Source organism: Anabas testudineus, chromosome 18 (genome assembly GCF_900324465.2).
Source record: "Anabas testudineus chromosome 18, fAnaTes1.2, whole genome shotgun sequence".
In the NCBI taxonomy this organism is placed as follows: domain Eukaryota; kingdom Metazoa; phylum Chordata; class Actinopteri; order Anabantiformes; family Anabantidae; genus Anabas; species Anabas testudineus.
In genome coordinates, this window is record NC_046627.1 from 29,614,800 (window position 1) to 29,628,668 (window position 13,869).

General features: G+C 38.8%; 1 protein-coding gene across 2 annotated transcripts in view; it reads left to right on the top strand.

The window, feature by feature from the left end:
* Positions 1-13,869, top strand: part of lrch4 (leucine-rich repeats and calponin homology (CH) domain containing 4) — a 45,707-nt gene that overhangs the window by 14,802 nt on the left and 17,036 nt on the right. For both annotated transcript variants that reach the window (XM_026352528.1, XM_026352527.1), the window contains exons 2-4: positions 9,912-10,056; positions 10,794-10,923; positions 11,208-11,313. In XM_026352528.1, the coding sequence (XP_026208313.1) occupies positions 9,912-10,056; positions 10,794-10,923; positions 11,208-11,313 (381 nt within the window). The remainder of the gene's footprint in view (positions 1-9,911; positions 10,057-10,793; positions 10,924-11,207; positions 11,314-13,869) is intronic.

Consider the following 13,869-nt stretch of genomic DNA (forward strand, 5'->3'; position numbering starts at 1 on the left):
CATTAGTCTCCCCCACACTTGCGTACTAACTAGTGTTCAGCTCTCTTCTATAGGGCTGCTCCTCCTCGCTTTAACTAACACTGTAACAGGAATCAATACCACCACATCCTGTCTTACAGCAGACACAGAATTGTGTTGTCATTGACAACGTTGTGAAATAAATCCAAACAACATCATATCAACCTTTGGGCGTAGATGGGTTTTCTACTGTTTTTAATAAGCCAGGGTAAGGTGTGGCTGATTTTATGATAGGTTTGATTTATTATAGGACTATCTGAAACAAAATTACCTTGTCTTTTTTCAAGGTTTAATTTTTTGTGTATATTGTATTTTGTAGTGGAACTACCATGATCCAATATGTTTTGAGCAACTTGTTAAATTTAACGTTAAATTTTAAGTATTCAACTTGGAATAAAGATGCAGTCTGGCCATTCAAACATCTACATAAGAGAGTTGAACACTCTGGGTGATAGACAGGATGGAGTCTTTCTGTCTGCCTCATTTATCAGATATGTTTACACACATTATATTCTAACTCATTGTTGAGACACAAAGCTGGCAAACTAAAGCTATAAGCTAGCCATCTCATTAAAGCTTCTTAACTAAGTACTTTTAAATTAAAAGATCGAATGACTGTAATATAAATGTAAATGTGAAGCAAAGTTAACATTGACCTTAACATGTCAAATACTGTTTGTGATTTACAGCTTGTTGTGCAGATGATTAATCCCTGATTAATGTTGCTTTAATGGTGCTATAGGTTTTGTGCAGAAGAGTGAACTGGTTCAGTAATGTCAATTGCACAGCAATATCATATCATATCATATCATATCATATGCTGGTGTTTGGTGTGTTAGAGGAAAGCACAGGTATTGTGTCATTGTGTATTATTTCATTGTAACATAAAGCTACAAAGTTATAATTGCAGAAAATGTTGGTTAGATTTGCTTTATGCTTTGTAAGTTGCAGGACTTAAGATTCACCCATAGTCATCTCCCTGTGAATCAGTTATTTCTAGGTTTGCAGAAACAGGTCTTTCCCAGCAGACCCGTTTAGATGTGGAGATTAAATCCAGTGAAAGCTGCCCTTTCTTTTGGGTCACACCTCTCGGGGGTTTTGGTGTGCTGGCATCCTTGTGGTCAGGCTGTTTTTTTTTTTTTTTTTCATCCTCTTTCTGGCTGCTTCTCTGCTCTTTTGTCCATCTTCTCCTGCTGGTATTATCTGCCTGTTACCCATTCACTCCACCCCCTACTTCTTTCTTTATGAACTTCACCTCCCTTCTTCAGAATGTGATATGAGAAGAGTTTCATTTTGTGAAACCCAGAAACAAACCACAAGTCTCTCTATTCTACCATTACACTGTCATGCTCAGGGCTGAGTGGAGACATCATTGGTCCTCCATGTAAACCACACTGATTGCTAGATGAGATTTAGTTACAATCTTTAAATCCACATAAATACACACAACTGAGAAAACCCAAACATTAATATTAGTAAACTCACTTTTTTTTGTTTCCCTTCATCTTTGCATCTTAAGATAGAGCATGTATTTGTTTCTCTTGCCCTCTTTTTCTTTTAATCTTTTTCATGGAAAAACACAGACTAGCTCTCATCGTATGCCTTACAAGTCAGTAACAACCCTGAAGCACGTGGGACATTCTGGCATCTGATATCCTCTTATTTCTGAAGGTATTTCTTGGGTAAGTTTGAGAAGACAAAGGAAAACACAGAAGACGAGGAAAATAACAGGTACTAAGGATCTTGCAAATTGGCGCAACAAAGCTGCATTAAATTAAACTTATATGAGAGGCTTTTCACTGCTTTTTTGATTAAATAAAGTAGCCAACTAAACTCTTTCTGAAGCAGTATGCTGCAAGTTGTTACTAATATTTTGCCCATTCCCTCTATTGGAGATACTGAAAGTTGGTCACACTCACTAAAGGCCAGATTGCTTACCAAGTACCTATTCTGACATTTCATCATGCTGTAATCTTTTTGCCAGAACTGATTTTATAACAAGACCTTCAAATAGGAATCATGGTGCACACTTTAAGAGGGATACTGAATGCATTCAGCACTGCACTTTTGTACATACCAAAAGTGATCAGTTCTGTTAGGTTATTGGTTTCCAGGAAAATTATACAATTTCCCAACAGGGCTTCAGCCAATACCTGATTATCCAACAAGTACTTACTTAACTGAACATAGTATCAGGCACTCTGGGCATATTTTATTCTATTGGTACTGCCAAAAAATGTGAAGAAAATACCAATTTTTTTCTTGTTTTAACCTATAAAACCACTCTCCTTATGACAGGATGATTCCACTGTGTTTCACCGTGTGAAAAAATTAACATATTTTTGTTTTGGGTGTGCTAATAACTTAAGTTCTTTGATGGGATTGACACATGTGATGTCTGAGTATAGAGCTTGATTGTCAGTGTGTCTTGAATAGCAACAAAATGCAATTTATGGTTCTCGTATAACATTACTGTGCACATTATGCTGATGATGCACTAAAGCATGTCAAATCACATACCACACAGGGCTTACGGTAGCAAGAGTTTGAATTTTGTGGTTTTGCTGATACCCGGTCTAGTTGTTTTAGGTAGAGGTTGGAGGTTTATGAAATCTTCAGTATAGCCCAGTGGACCTCTGTCTGGAAGGAGCTTAAGACTGAAAAACCTGCAGGCAACACACTGAATGTTTCGAAGTTCTAGCAGTAGTCTCACCCACCAGTTCAGCAAGAGTAATTATCACAAGTGACAACTATCAACTTGTACGCTTTATAAATAGTCAAAGTTTAATTTAAAAGAACCAAAAAGAAAAAAAGATGAAAAACAACTGAAACTGATTTCCAGGATCTAGAACTATAAACAATGCTGACTTTAGAGCCTAAAGTTGCAAATATAAACCTGTTTAAAATGGATCTAGAATCTTTACATAGAGCACACACAAAAACACAATTGTTTTTCTGCCAACTGAGCCAAACTGCAACACACTCAGTCTATCTACAGGTTCAACCAGTCATCACAACCAAATCCCATTTCATGATCAGTTGCACAGTTATGTGTGTGCCTGCCTTTTGCTTACTTGAATCCATTTTCAGTATGGCTAACAGCACTAGACCTAAACTTGGTTGTTCCTTAAACTTTTTTCAGTTACAATCCCTGACTTTTCCCTACTTGCGTGAAGTAACTGTCACCAGTGTCGCAGTCAAACATTTGTTTTAATTGCAGCTTTTATGGTTTTGGAATTTTAAATAGAATTCGAAAATAACATTTGTTCATCCCTAGCACAGCATGGTAGTAGGTGGAGAAATCTGTGGCTTCTTATGGCACTGTCAGTATACAGGGACAGTCTTGTGACTTGAGGTAGGTAACAAGATTTACAAAGGGATTAATGTGTTGTTCAGCCCAGCACAAGGCAGGCGTGTGCTGAGCAACTTTAAAATAGAAACATAGGATCTCTGTGTTACCTTTGCCAACATTTAGCAAGTGAAAGAAGTGCTGACCCATCAGTCTAAAATATGCCTAATTGGAGTAGCTCACAAAGAATCCACAAACCTTTGAAGACTTGTGAAACAATATTGCAGAAGTATACAGACTGTTGTAACATTAAGTGTGACTTTGGGACAGCAGATTAAAGACTTTCCTGATTACGTCAGTTCAACTATGCCTCAGTGGGGCCTCAGGTTATGTAATACAGTCTTTGTTTTTTTCAGTAAAATTGCCAACCAGCTGTAATGAACTGGCTTTTCTTGTGTTAATAGACTCTTGGTTTTAAAAGAGTTCTGCTTACTGTGTGGTTAGTGTGGTATAAGTTCTAAAGGTCAATGGATCATCAGTGATGTAAAGTAGATCTTGTTTCATCACGGCATGCTTTAAAGGATCAGAAGGATCAGAGCATGATCCTGTGTCTAATTGGACACAGTGTTCGGCTCTGACAGCCCAATCCTTCTCCTTTGGATAATACTTTGAAATCATGTGACGGCTCTATGATCTTTCCTCATAGTCCATCGCCTACACATATCTCCTTTTAAAAAGGATGGAAAGGTTGCATAGGTAATTTAGGGTTTTACCATTTCATTTTGACAAAAGATTCCTAACTATCGAAGTATTACAAGCTTTAACTGGAACTTTGATTCTTTTTCTATCACATGGGCTACATCAGCTAGTGGACCTTTTTAAGTTATCGTGGAGATGCAAGCTCATACATTAAAGCAAGCTGGTGTCTGGCAGAAACTGAAAGCTGTCACTGGTTTATTGTCAACGTGCAGTCTTAAAATCTGTGGGCAAAGTCATGACGAGAATCTATGACTTTAGAATTGTCTAATTTAACACATTCATATTAAAGAAACATATTGTATAGCCTGGCATTACTCAAAAGATTTTTTAAATTTAATGTTTTAGAAATAATTTAGCCAGCTGTTGCAGACTGTGGGATAAGTATTGTTTTGGGCTTAAGAATGTAAGAAAGTAAATGGAACTAGTTAGTTAAATCTACACTGATCACGAACACCCATCTGCTTGACTCATCTCTTACCTTTTTTTAAACAAGCCGGTTGCTTTGCTGGTTCAAAGCCAATTCTTAATTTGGAACCAGTCCTCTGCATTTTAACAGCTAAAGAACTGACTTCAGAAAGGCATTAACTCTTTGCTGGTCTAAAATCATAACAGCTTGTGTCAGGGGCTGGATTTTCCTGACCAACAAACATAACTAAAACTTTGTTGTAAAGATAGTGGTTAGTGTATTATTTATTAGATTTGTTTACTGCAGCAATGTGGATGCTAGGTAGAGACCCCCTGTTAAAGAAAGAAAAACCCCACAAAGGTCACTTAAATTGACAAAAGTAATAATAAATTAAAATTTACTGAAAATGAACTCATGAAAATCATACATTGGTTTTGAGTTGTGGCTTAACAGAAGGGTATCTCAATATGTCTGGATCTCAATATAAGTCAAATCAATATTTCTTTCAAACTTGAAGGTTCCTTTTTACTGTTAAGTCTCTAATGAAACATACTACCAGTTTGCAGATCATGCCACTTCTTGGTTGGTCTTTAATTAACCAGAACATCTCTACTCTTTTCGACCTTTACTTTGTCTTTTGCGCCTTGGGCTGTGTCCTTATAAATGTTTTTTTCACTAACGCAGTTGCTCGAGTTTCCATGAACATTTTCTGTCGTTATTTTCTCTTATCTGGCTCCTATTCATGACTTACTGCAGGTGCAGCTTGTTAGCCAAAACATTAGCACGTTGGCTAGCAACAGCTGATAGTTAGATGATAGCTGATGGGGCCAATAGTGTTTGGATGCAAGTTCTGTAGCCCATGGAAAATCAAACCAGTTCTTACAAGGTTTGCAGGTTTAGCCAGTTCTGAACCAGAACTAGCACCTAGTTTGTTTTTGTTGAACAATGATATCTATTGTTGTCACTCTAAGGTTTTTTTGTTAATTAACCAGTAATGACTTCAGTAAGTTTGAAATCTGTGCTATTTAAATACAGATTTGTCATAAATATGCACATCAGAAGAGCACTGCAGGGCCTTGCTAATATACTCGTGTGGGTTAAAATTTTTAAAGCATGTTGTACTTTTGGCCACGCCACAATCAGTGACTTCATAGCAGGTGTTTTCCATTAGGTGTCAAAGAGGCTCCACGTTTGGATCTAGCTTAACTTACATTGTTTGGCGAAGTCGGCGCTGATAAATATGGCTTTAATGTAGCAGCCAGGACCTGTGCAGAAGTATGGTACTGGGGAACAGAAGATGAGGGCAGACAACAGTTTATTTAAGCTTTCAACAAATGATCAAGTTTCCAACAATAGTATTTCTATATATTCTGGCTTGTGTCCATTTACTTTTCAATATTTGATTCAAGATTCAAAAAACTTTATTAATCCCAGAGTGACATTGTTTGGTCTCATTACAGTTGTTCTCAACTGTAAACAAGGGAACCACAAGCAGGAACGATCCACACCAACAATACACAATAACATAAATACAGAAAACCTCTATATATGTACAGAGTATGTAAAATAAATGAATAAAAATGGGTCAATATTTATAGTCCATGGTGGAATGATGGCAATTATAAGATCCCCAAGGGGGATGCAAGGAAAGCTGGTCCTCCTGGTAAAAAAGCATACAGAACCAATACAAGACCAAACGCTATGAATCGCATGATTTGAGGGCTTTGGTTAGTGTGTAGATTTTCCTCTTTTTTGTTTGTCCACCAAAAACATGCTGTCTGGACAAACATGGAGACGTGAGGAGGCGAAGTGCCTCACAGACACCAGGTCTGATGACTCTGCAGGCAATGTAATGTAAAAAACAATAATCAACGGGATGACCAATCCGTGTTAACATTCATAGTGAAATCATCTCCCTACTGTCACACAAATGTACAGTAGTCCAAAACACTTCAGCTTCTTCCTGTATTTACTTTTTCTGTTCCCGCGGCAGACACGTGACCAATAAGAAGAGAGGACGTTCTTGCGTAGTTTGAAGTAACGTGCTTTGGTACGCTTGCTTTTTCTGTGTGTAAAACCAAACCAAGGTGAAAACTACAAGTTTACAAACTTGTCAACTGATTCAGACCAAGGCAACAAATTAAGGTGTGAAAGCACCCTTCCTATAGTGAGCCCTGTGCTCACTGCCTTGCGCTGTGGAGCTCGATCGGCTGTTGCCATAGAACACCAGAATTGGCTGGTCTGCCACTGGTGCCCTGTGCTTTTCACAAATGAAAGCAGGTTCATCCTGTTTTCATGTGACAGACGTGAAAGGCTCTGGAGAAGCCATGGAGAACGTTATGCTGTCTGTAACATCATATATGATGGTTTGGTGGTGGGTCAGTGATGGTCTGTGGAGGCATATCCATGGAGGGACTCACAGAAATCTACAGGATAGACAACGGCACCCTGAGTGCTTATAGGTGTCAGGATATAATCCTTGGACCCAGTGCTGTATTTTAGCACCAGGCAGGAAAGCCGAATCATGCAGCAGGGAATGCAAATCAGTTCACAAGTGTCATTCTCATTTGACTACAGTGCCAGCTCTGAACTGTCTCAGCTGGATTTAGACACTGGAAAAAAAATGTAACAGATTGTATGAACGGGCCAGTGTGAGTCATCTAATTTCCGGAAGGTTTCAGTTCTTGTCATTATGACATGATTGGCCGCCTCCTCTTCACAGAGCTTTGTTGAGCTGTCAGAGTTGGCTCTGGACCACGGAACATGTTTGTTTTAAAGCCAGAGTCCTGCTGTCTGGACCAGGCAGGCCTGTGAGAGACTGGACATTTCGCTGCCTGTTTCACAGCACATGCTTTCCCTATAACGCTCATGTTTAGTTAGGAAGGGCACTCTGTGAATTTTTAGCTGGTAGGATGTGTGAGTAAATTATTTTTGTACCTAAGAGGACCCTATATGGACCAAACATTGCTAAGGAAGTATTTTTAGAATGGAGGTTAAACTTAAGGAATTAATACAAGGTGCTCACAATCAGAGTCACAAAAACTGGATGTGTGCAATACTTCCTAATTTTGCTGTCAAAACCATCAGACAAACCATCACTTCTTTTCCAAACCAGACTGCTGCTTCCAAATATCTAGTTGTCTGTTGCAACAGGGAATACAGAGACTATACAATCTCTCCATCCCCCAGAGTGTAGACACACACACACACACACACACACACACACACACACACACACACACACACACACACACACACACACACACTGTTTCCACCCCCACCTATTGTTCAGACTGCTCCCCTCCAGCTATGGGATAGAGGAGATTGGGAGAAATCAGACTTTAGTGCTATCTAGCCACTCTCACACTTATTGTACAGAAAATACACACAGCAACCCACACTGTACCACACTGCGGTGTTAGGGCCATGTGAAGTGGTCCTGATAATAAAAGCCTTGCTGTGGTTCCTTTGTTCACTCGAAGATGAATGGAGAACAGGGCTTAGTAGTAGAGTATGTGTCCTTCTGCTTTATTAAACACAGTTTAACCTCAAGTTTTAACTGATGTCTCCTCCTGTTTTGTTATAGTTTAGCTACTGGATGTTTGAGCATCTTTAATTGTATTATTAATACTATTAGTATATATGATTTTGTTTAGTTGTTATGTTGGCAATTAGTTTAACTTTAGGTTAATTAGGGGTGCAATAGTTTCTCTCCATTTCTAAATGTGATTTAGAAATGAATGAAAACATATTTAAATATTATAAAACCGCTAAAATGCTTATCCAACTTTTAAACAGTATAACTGTCATATTTACTTTATTCCCAAGGTGGAACCAACAATTATGATGAAATGAATCTGAGATGATAAATAAAAACAGCTCTTATGTACTTAAAAGACTCAGTGGTTCCATTGTTAGCCCATATTACTGTACAAAAGTCTTAGATTATTATTTTTTAATTTTACTTTTTCCACTTTCTTACAAAATAAAAGTGTCCTCTAACAAAGAGAGGAACTGCTCTCTCTTACTTCAGGCCAGACTGGGTCTTCCAACACCAATCAATATACAGCCATTGGGCTGTCTGCCATTTACAGACTCAATCTGCTGCCAGTGAAAGCTCATTGCTAATGGTGCTTTTTGGAATCCTGGCAGCTCTGTAAACAATCTATTTAAGCTTTATTGTGCCTGCTGCATTCTGGCAATACTTTTATTCAGTGCACAACCTGCTACAGAGTCTAAATACGTATCATACACACGTATCTGTGTGAAAAAGAGGTTGTAGTTATGACGGGGCCAATAGCAGCCACAGATAACATGTTTAGGAAATGAGAAGATATGGGAAAAAGAGTTAAAACAATCAAATATAAAAATGCCATTTATCTGTGTCAACTACTGAAATTTCAGGATTTTTACATCACATCTGACAATAAACAACTTTATTGTAATTGAAGACCTAATGGCCAGTTCTAATTTAAACAGACCCAGTTGCTAACAATATATTAGTTTTTTCTTTTTTGCCAGTGTTAAAGATTCTTATATTGATTAAAGAGGTAAATCATTCAGTCTATGTATTTGTTTTTCACACCAAATCAAGTGGCTACAAAACTGAAAAAGATTGACAAACTAGGAAGAGCAGAAAAGGCGTGTAGTGGAAAAGCTGTGGAATTGTACATCCTGACCATGCTTGGATTGGGAGAATTAACAACATTTCTAATTATATTAAAATTTGACTGGTGTTACTGCACCTTTCAGTGTGGATGAGAATGACCTACATACCGTAACTCTGGCAACAGAAAGCGGGAAACAGCCAATAGCAGTTTTTTTAGGACACGCTTACCCAGTTTGGTCAAAAGTGGACGAGTGCTGGCCTTGGTAATTTCAGGCCGGTGGTTTTAGAAAGCGGTGGGGATGCTGTCACATGGCACAGGGACACATAAAACATCAAACCCAAAAATGAATTTGATGCTGCTGTCATCAAGGTTATTATTTCAGCTTGGGTTTGGAACAAAGTCTGCATTACAAACTGTAGTAACAGAAAACGCTGTTAAGTGGTATGATGAGAATTATAGGATTCAGCTTGACCCATACTGTGAACTGAAGGTCAGGTTATTTTGATGCTTTTGCCTTTACTCTGTTTTTAATCTGCCTCCTGTGAATATCCCAGCTCTGTGGAAGTAGACTATTAAATGACTAGAGTCCTCCTTTAACTTAACTAAACACTTTCAAAGCTCATTTTGTGTCTTCCATATGGTATACATCATATATCCCCATGATACCTTCAGGTGTTTTTCTTAAAATCAGATAGTGCCAATAGTTTTTAAAATATCCTAAGTATAAAATACTTTCCTTGGTGTCAGCTGATGTTTTGCCTTGCTTTTTATGTAGAACTGTAGAAAACTAAACTCAGTCTAAAGTTTGTTCTTTTCTGTGTGTTTTCAGATCTGTCTAAGAACCGTCTGTGTGAACTGCCAGAGGAGCTCTGTCAGTTCATCTCTCTGGAGACACTGAGCCTTTACCACAATGGTATGCGTTCCCTGTGCCCCAGCCTGGGCAACCTCCAGGCCCTCACCTACCTCAACCTCAGGTAACTCTGCACTGCATAGTTGCATTCACAGAAGCCATATCTGTGGTAATATTCCACATTAGTCTGTTTGTGATTTCACATGTCGGTTGACATGTCATGTATGTTTGGTTTCCGATTTGAGCTTTCAGACAGAGAAAGTAAAAACAAATCTAGATAAAAAAACTTAATTTAGTCTATATTTATTAGGCCCGGAATTTTATTGCAGGATTGTGGATATTGTGCATAATATTAATGATTTCCGCAAATCTAACTCTTTTCAATTCCAGCAAACATTTACGGCAAAGGTGCAGTCTAGTTTTACTGATATAAAAATGGTACAGCCTATATTGTAATTGCAATTAACTGTTAAAAATTGTACTTGACACACTTGACTTGAAAGCTGTATTTGAACATCAGTGTTCGTTTATGTTGGAGATAAAAAGAAGCCTGTGCAAATGCTCTCCAGACCTTCTTACAATAACACAGCCACACTCGCACTCTTCTCTATTCCACACTTAAATTTTACTGTTACTAGGAGACCTGAAAAACTCTCCTGGTGGTTCCACAGGCAGCAAAAGGGTACAGTAGGCTGTACACAGTACACCTTATAACTAAATAAAATGTGGGGTGGAAACATGAGTTGTCAGTTTTTAAACAATAGTGATTACACCTTTGAAATTACAAGACTTAAACTAGGTCCAGGGGGATAGTTCTCTGGAATGACATCACTCTGTGTGTGTATGTGCTTGTCTCCGCAGCCGTAATCTTCTGTCCAGTTTACCCCCGTCAGTGTTTCAGCTTCCCCTCCTGCGGGTGCTTGTCGTCAGCAACAACAAGTTGTCCTCGCTGCCCGCCTCCATATACTCCCTCACACACCTGCGACAGCTGGTATGAAACACATACTCACACACACGCACTGTTGCCAGCTCCTTTCTGTGCTCAGTGTCTCTCAGCAACGGCTTCTATGGTAAAAGACTACAAGTCTAGTTCTACCAGTGTGGTTCAGTATAGACATTTTTATGTCCTTGTAGATCATAGTCAACACAGTGTGTGTGTTTCTGAGTTTAAAGCATAAAAGCATTGGTAGATCAATTTCTGATATGAAGAAACAGCTTATTATTATACATCTTTAGCTTTTTGTTCACTCTTTTTCCTGTGTCTTTCTCTGGCAGGATGTAAGTTGTAATGAGCTGCAGTGTTTGCCTGCAGAGCTCGGTCAGCTAGAGTGTCTGAGGGATTTAAACCTGCGTAGGAACCAGCTTACCACTCTGCCTGAAGGTACAGATGTTAATGATTTCTGCAAATCTAAATCTTGATAACACTTTTTTTTTTTATTTTAAATTGTCACCAGGGACCTGGTCACTAGTAGGTGCAAAACACTAACCAAAAAAGATAAACACCCCACTGTCTAAAAATGATGCTGTGCTAGTGATAACACTAACAGCGCTGCTGTAAGGCCTGCAGCTGGAGTGCTCATCAGATGAAGCAACATTAGGAGAGATGAGCAAGACTAATGGATATTACAGCATCAGTGGCTCATTCTGTAGATCATTAAGAGGAAATGTACTTGTTAAAAACAAGAGAAGACAGACCACTCTGGGGCTATTATGTACAGGAGCCAATTTTACAGGCTCTCCTAAATTAAAACATGACACGTTTCAGAACTTTTGAGACATGCATGACGTGTTAGCTGGCTGGCTAATTTTCAACTGATGACTTATGATAATAATGAAATTAATCCAAGTGAATCCCGCTATTAATGTAAAACTAGTTTGCAAATGTACACCATAAACCAATTAAAGTGAAAAAAAAAAAAAAAATATATACATATAACTTCAATAACTTCTGACATTCATCAGGTTTTTAGAACTTCGCTCAGTAATTAATGTGAGAAGACACATTTATACACTGCTCAAATAAATTAAAGGAACACTTTGAAAACACATCAGAATTCAATGGGGAAAAAATCATGCTGAATATTTATGCTGATATGGACTGGGTGATGTGTTAGGAGCAAAAGGATGCCATGTCGTGTGATGGAAATTAAAATGATCAACCTACAGAGGGCTGAATTCAACGACAACCTGAAAATCAAAGTGAAAAAAATATGCAGCAGGTTATTCTATTTTACTTAAATTTCATTCTAGCAACTCAAAATGGTTTTCAGTACTTTGTATGGCCCCCACCAGGTTATATGCATGCCTGACAACATTGGGGCATGCTCCTAATGAGATGACTGATGATGCCCAGGGGTATCTCCTCCCAGATCTGGTCCAGAGCATCACTGAGCTCCCGGACAGTCTGAGGTGCAACCTGACGCCATTGGATAAACCAAAACATAATTTCCCTGAGGTGTTCTATTAGATTTAGTTCAGGCGAGCGTGGTGGTCAGTTAATAATATCAATTCCTTCATCCTCTAGGAACTGCCAGCATACTTTCACCACACTTGGCTGGGCATTGTTGTTACCGGGAACAAACCAAGACTTACTGAACCAGTGTAGGCTCTGACAGTGGGTCCAAGGATTTCATCCTGATACCTAATGGCATTCAGTAACAGGCATTCATTGTTGTGTAGCCTGTAGAGGTCTGTGCAACCCTTCAATGATATGCCTTCCCAGACCATTACTGACCCACCACCAAACCAGTCATGCTAAACAATGTAACAGAGAGCATAATCTTCTCCACGGCTTCTCCAGACCTTTAATGTCTATCACATGTGCTAAGTGTGAACCTGCTCTCATCTGTGAAAAGCACAGGGGCTCAGACCTGCCAATTCTAGTGTTCTAGTATGGAGCGCCACGGTGCTGGGCAGTTAGCACAGAGCCCACAAGAGGACATCTGGCCCTCAGGCTACCCTCATGAAGTCTGTTTCTGATTGTTTGGTTAGACATTCACACCAGTGGCCTGCTGAAGTTCTTTTTGTGGGGCTCGTGACAGTGCTCATCTTGTTCCTCCTTGCACAAAGGAGCAGATACCAGTCCTGTTGATGGGTTCAGCACGTCTATGGCCCTGTCCAGCTCTCCTACAGTAACTGCCTGTGTCCTGAAATGCTTTGGAGACTGTGCTGGAAGACACAGCAAACCTTCTGACAATGGCACATATTGATCTGCCTTTTTAACCTCTGTAGGGTCATGCTACCAGTAGTGACACTGGCCCTAGCCAAATGCAAAACTAGTGAAAAAAATGTCAGAAAAGATGAGGAGAGAAAAAATGTCAGTGGCCTCCACATGTAAAACCATTCCTGTTTTGGTGGTCGTCGTATTGTCGCCCCTCTAGTTCACGTGCTGTAAATTTCAAAGCAGCTGAAACTGCTATATCCCAGAAGTTTAACTGACTTGATGCTAGTCTGATGAAAAAGTGTTCCTTTAATTTTTTTGAGCAGTCTATTATCTATATTTGTAGATAATACATTTAATTTATGACATTTAATCTTAGTTTTAGCTGGTTTCTGTGGCTTGCTTGCTAGAGACAATGTTTAGGTTAAATTCTTACCTGTTCATTTTATGTTTTGTATGTTAATAACTTCTAACAATTTTCCTAATCAATGTTTATGTTTTTTTTAAAATGGCCTACATTTTCCATTTTGGGCAAATAGGTTTGGCTATCTGGCAATTCAATACAAATCACCCAATCACCCATTTTTAGGCCCAAACAAACTGTTTGTTCCTAAAAATCTCAGAGACACTATGTCTAATCACATTCTCACCCTTGATGACTTAGTATTGGCCACAAGTAATACTGTAAGAAATCTAGGAGTTATATTTGACCAGGATATCTCATTTACTTCATACATAAAGGAAATCTCTAGAACTGCCTTTTTTCACCTGAGAAAC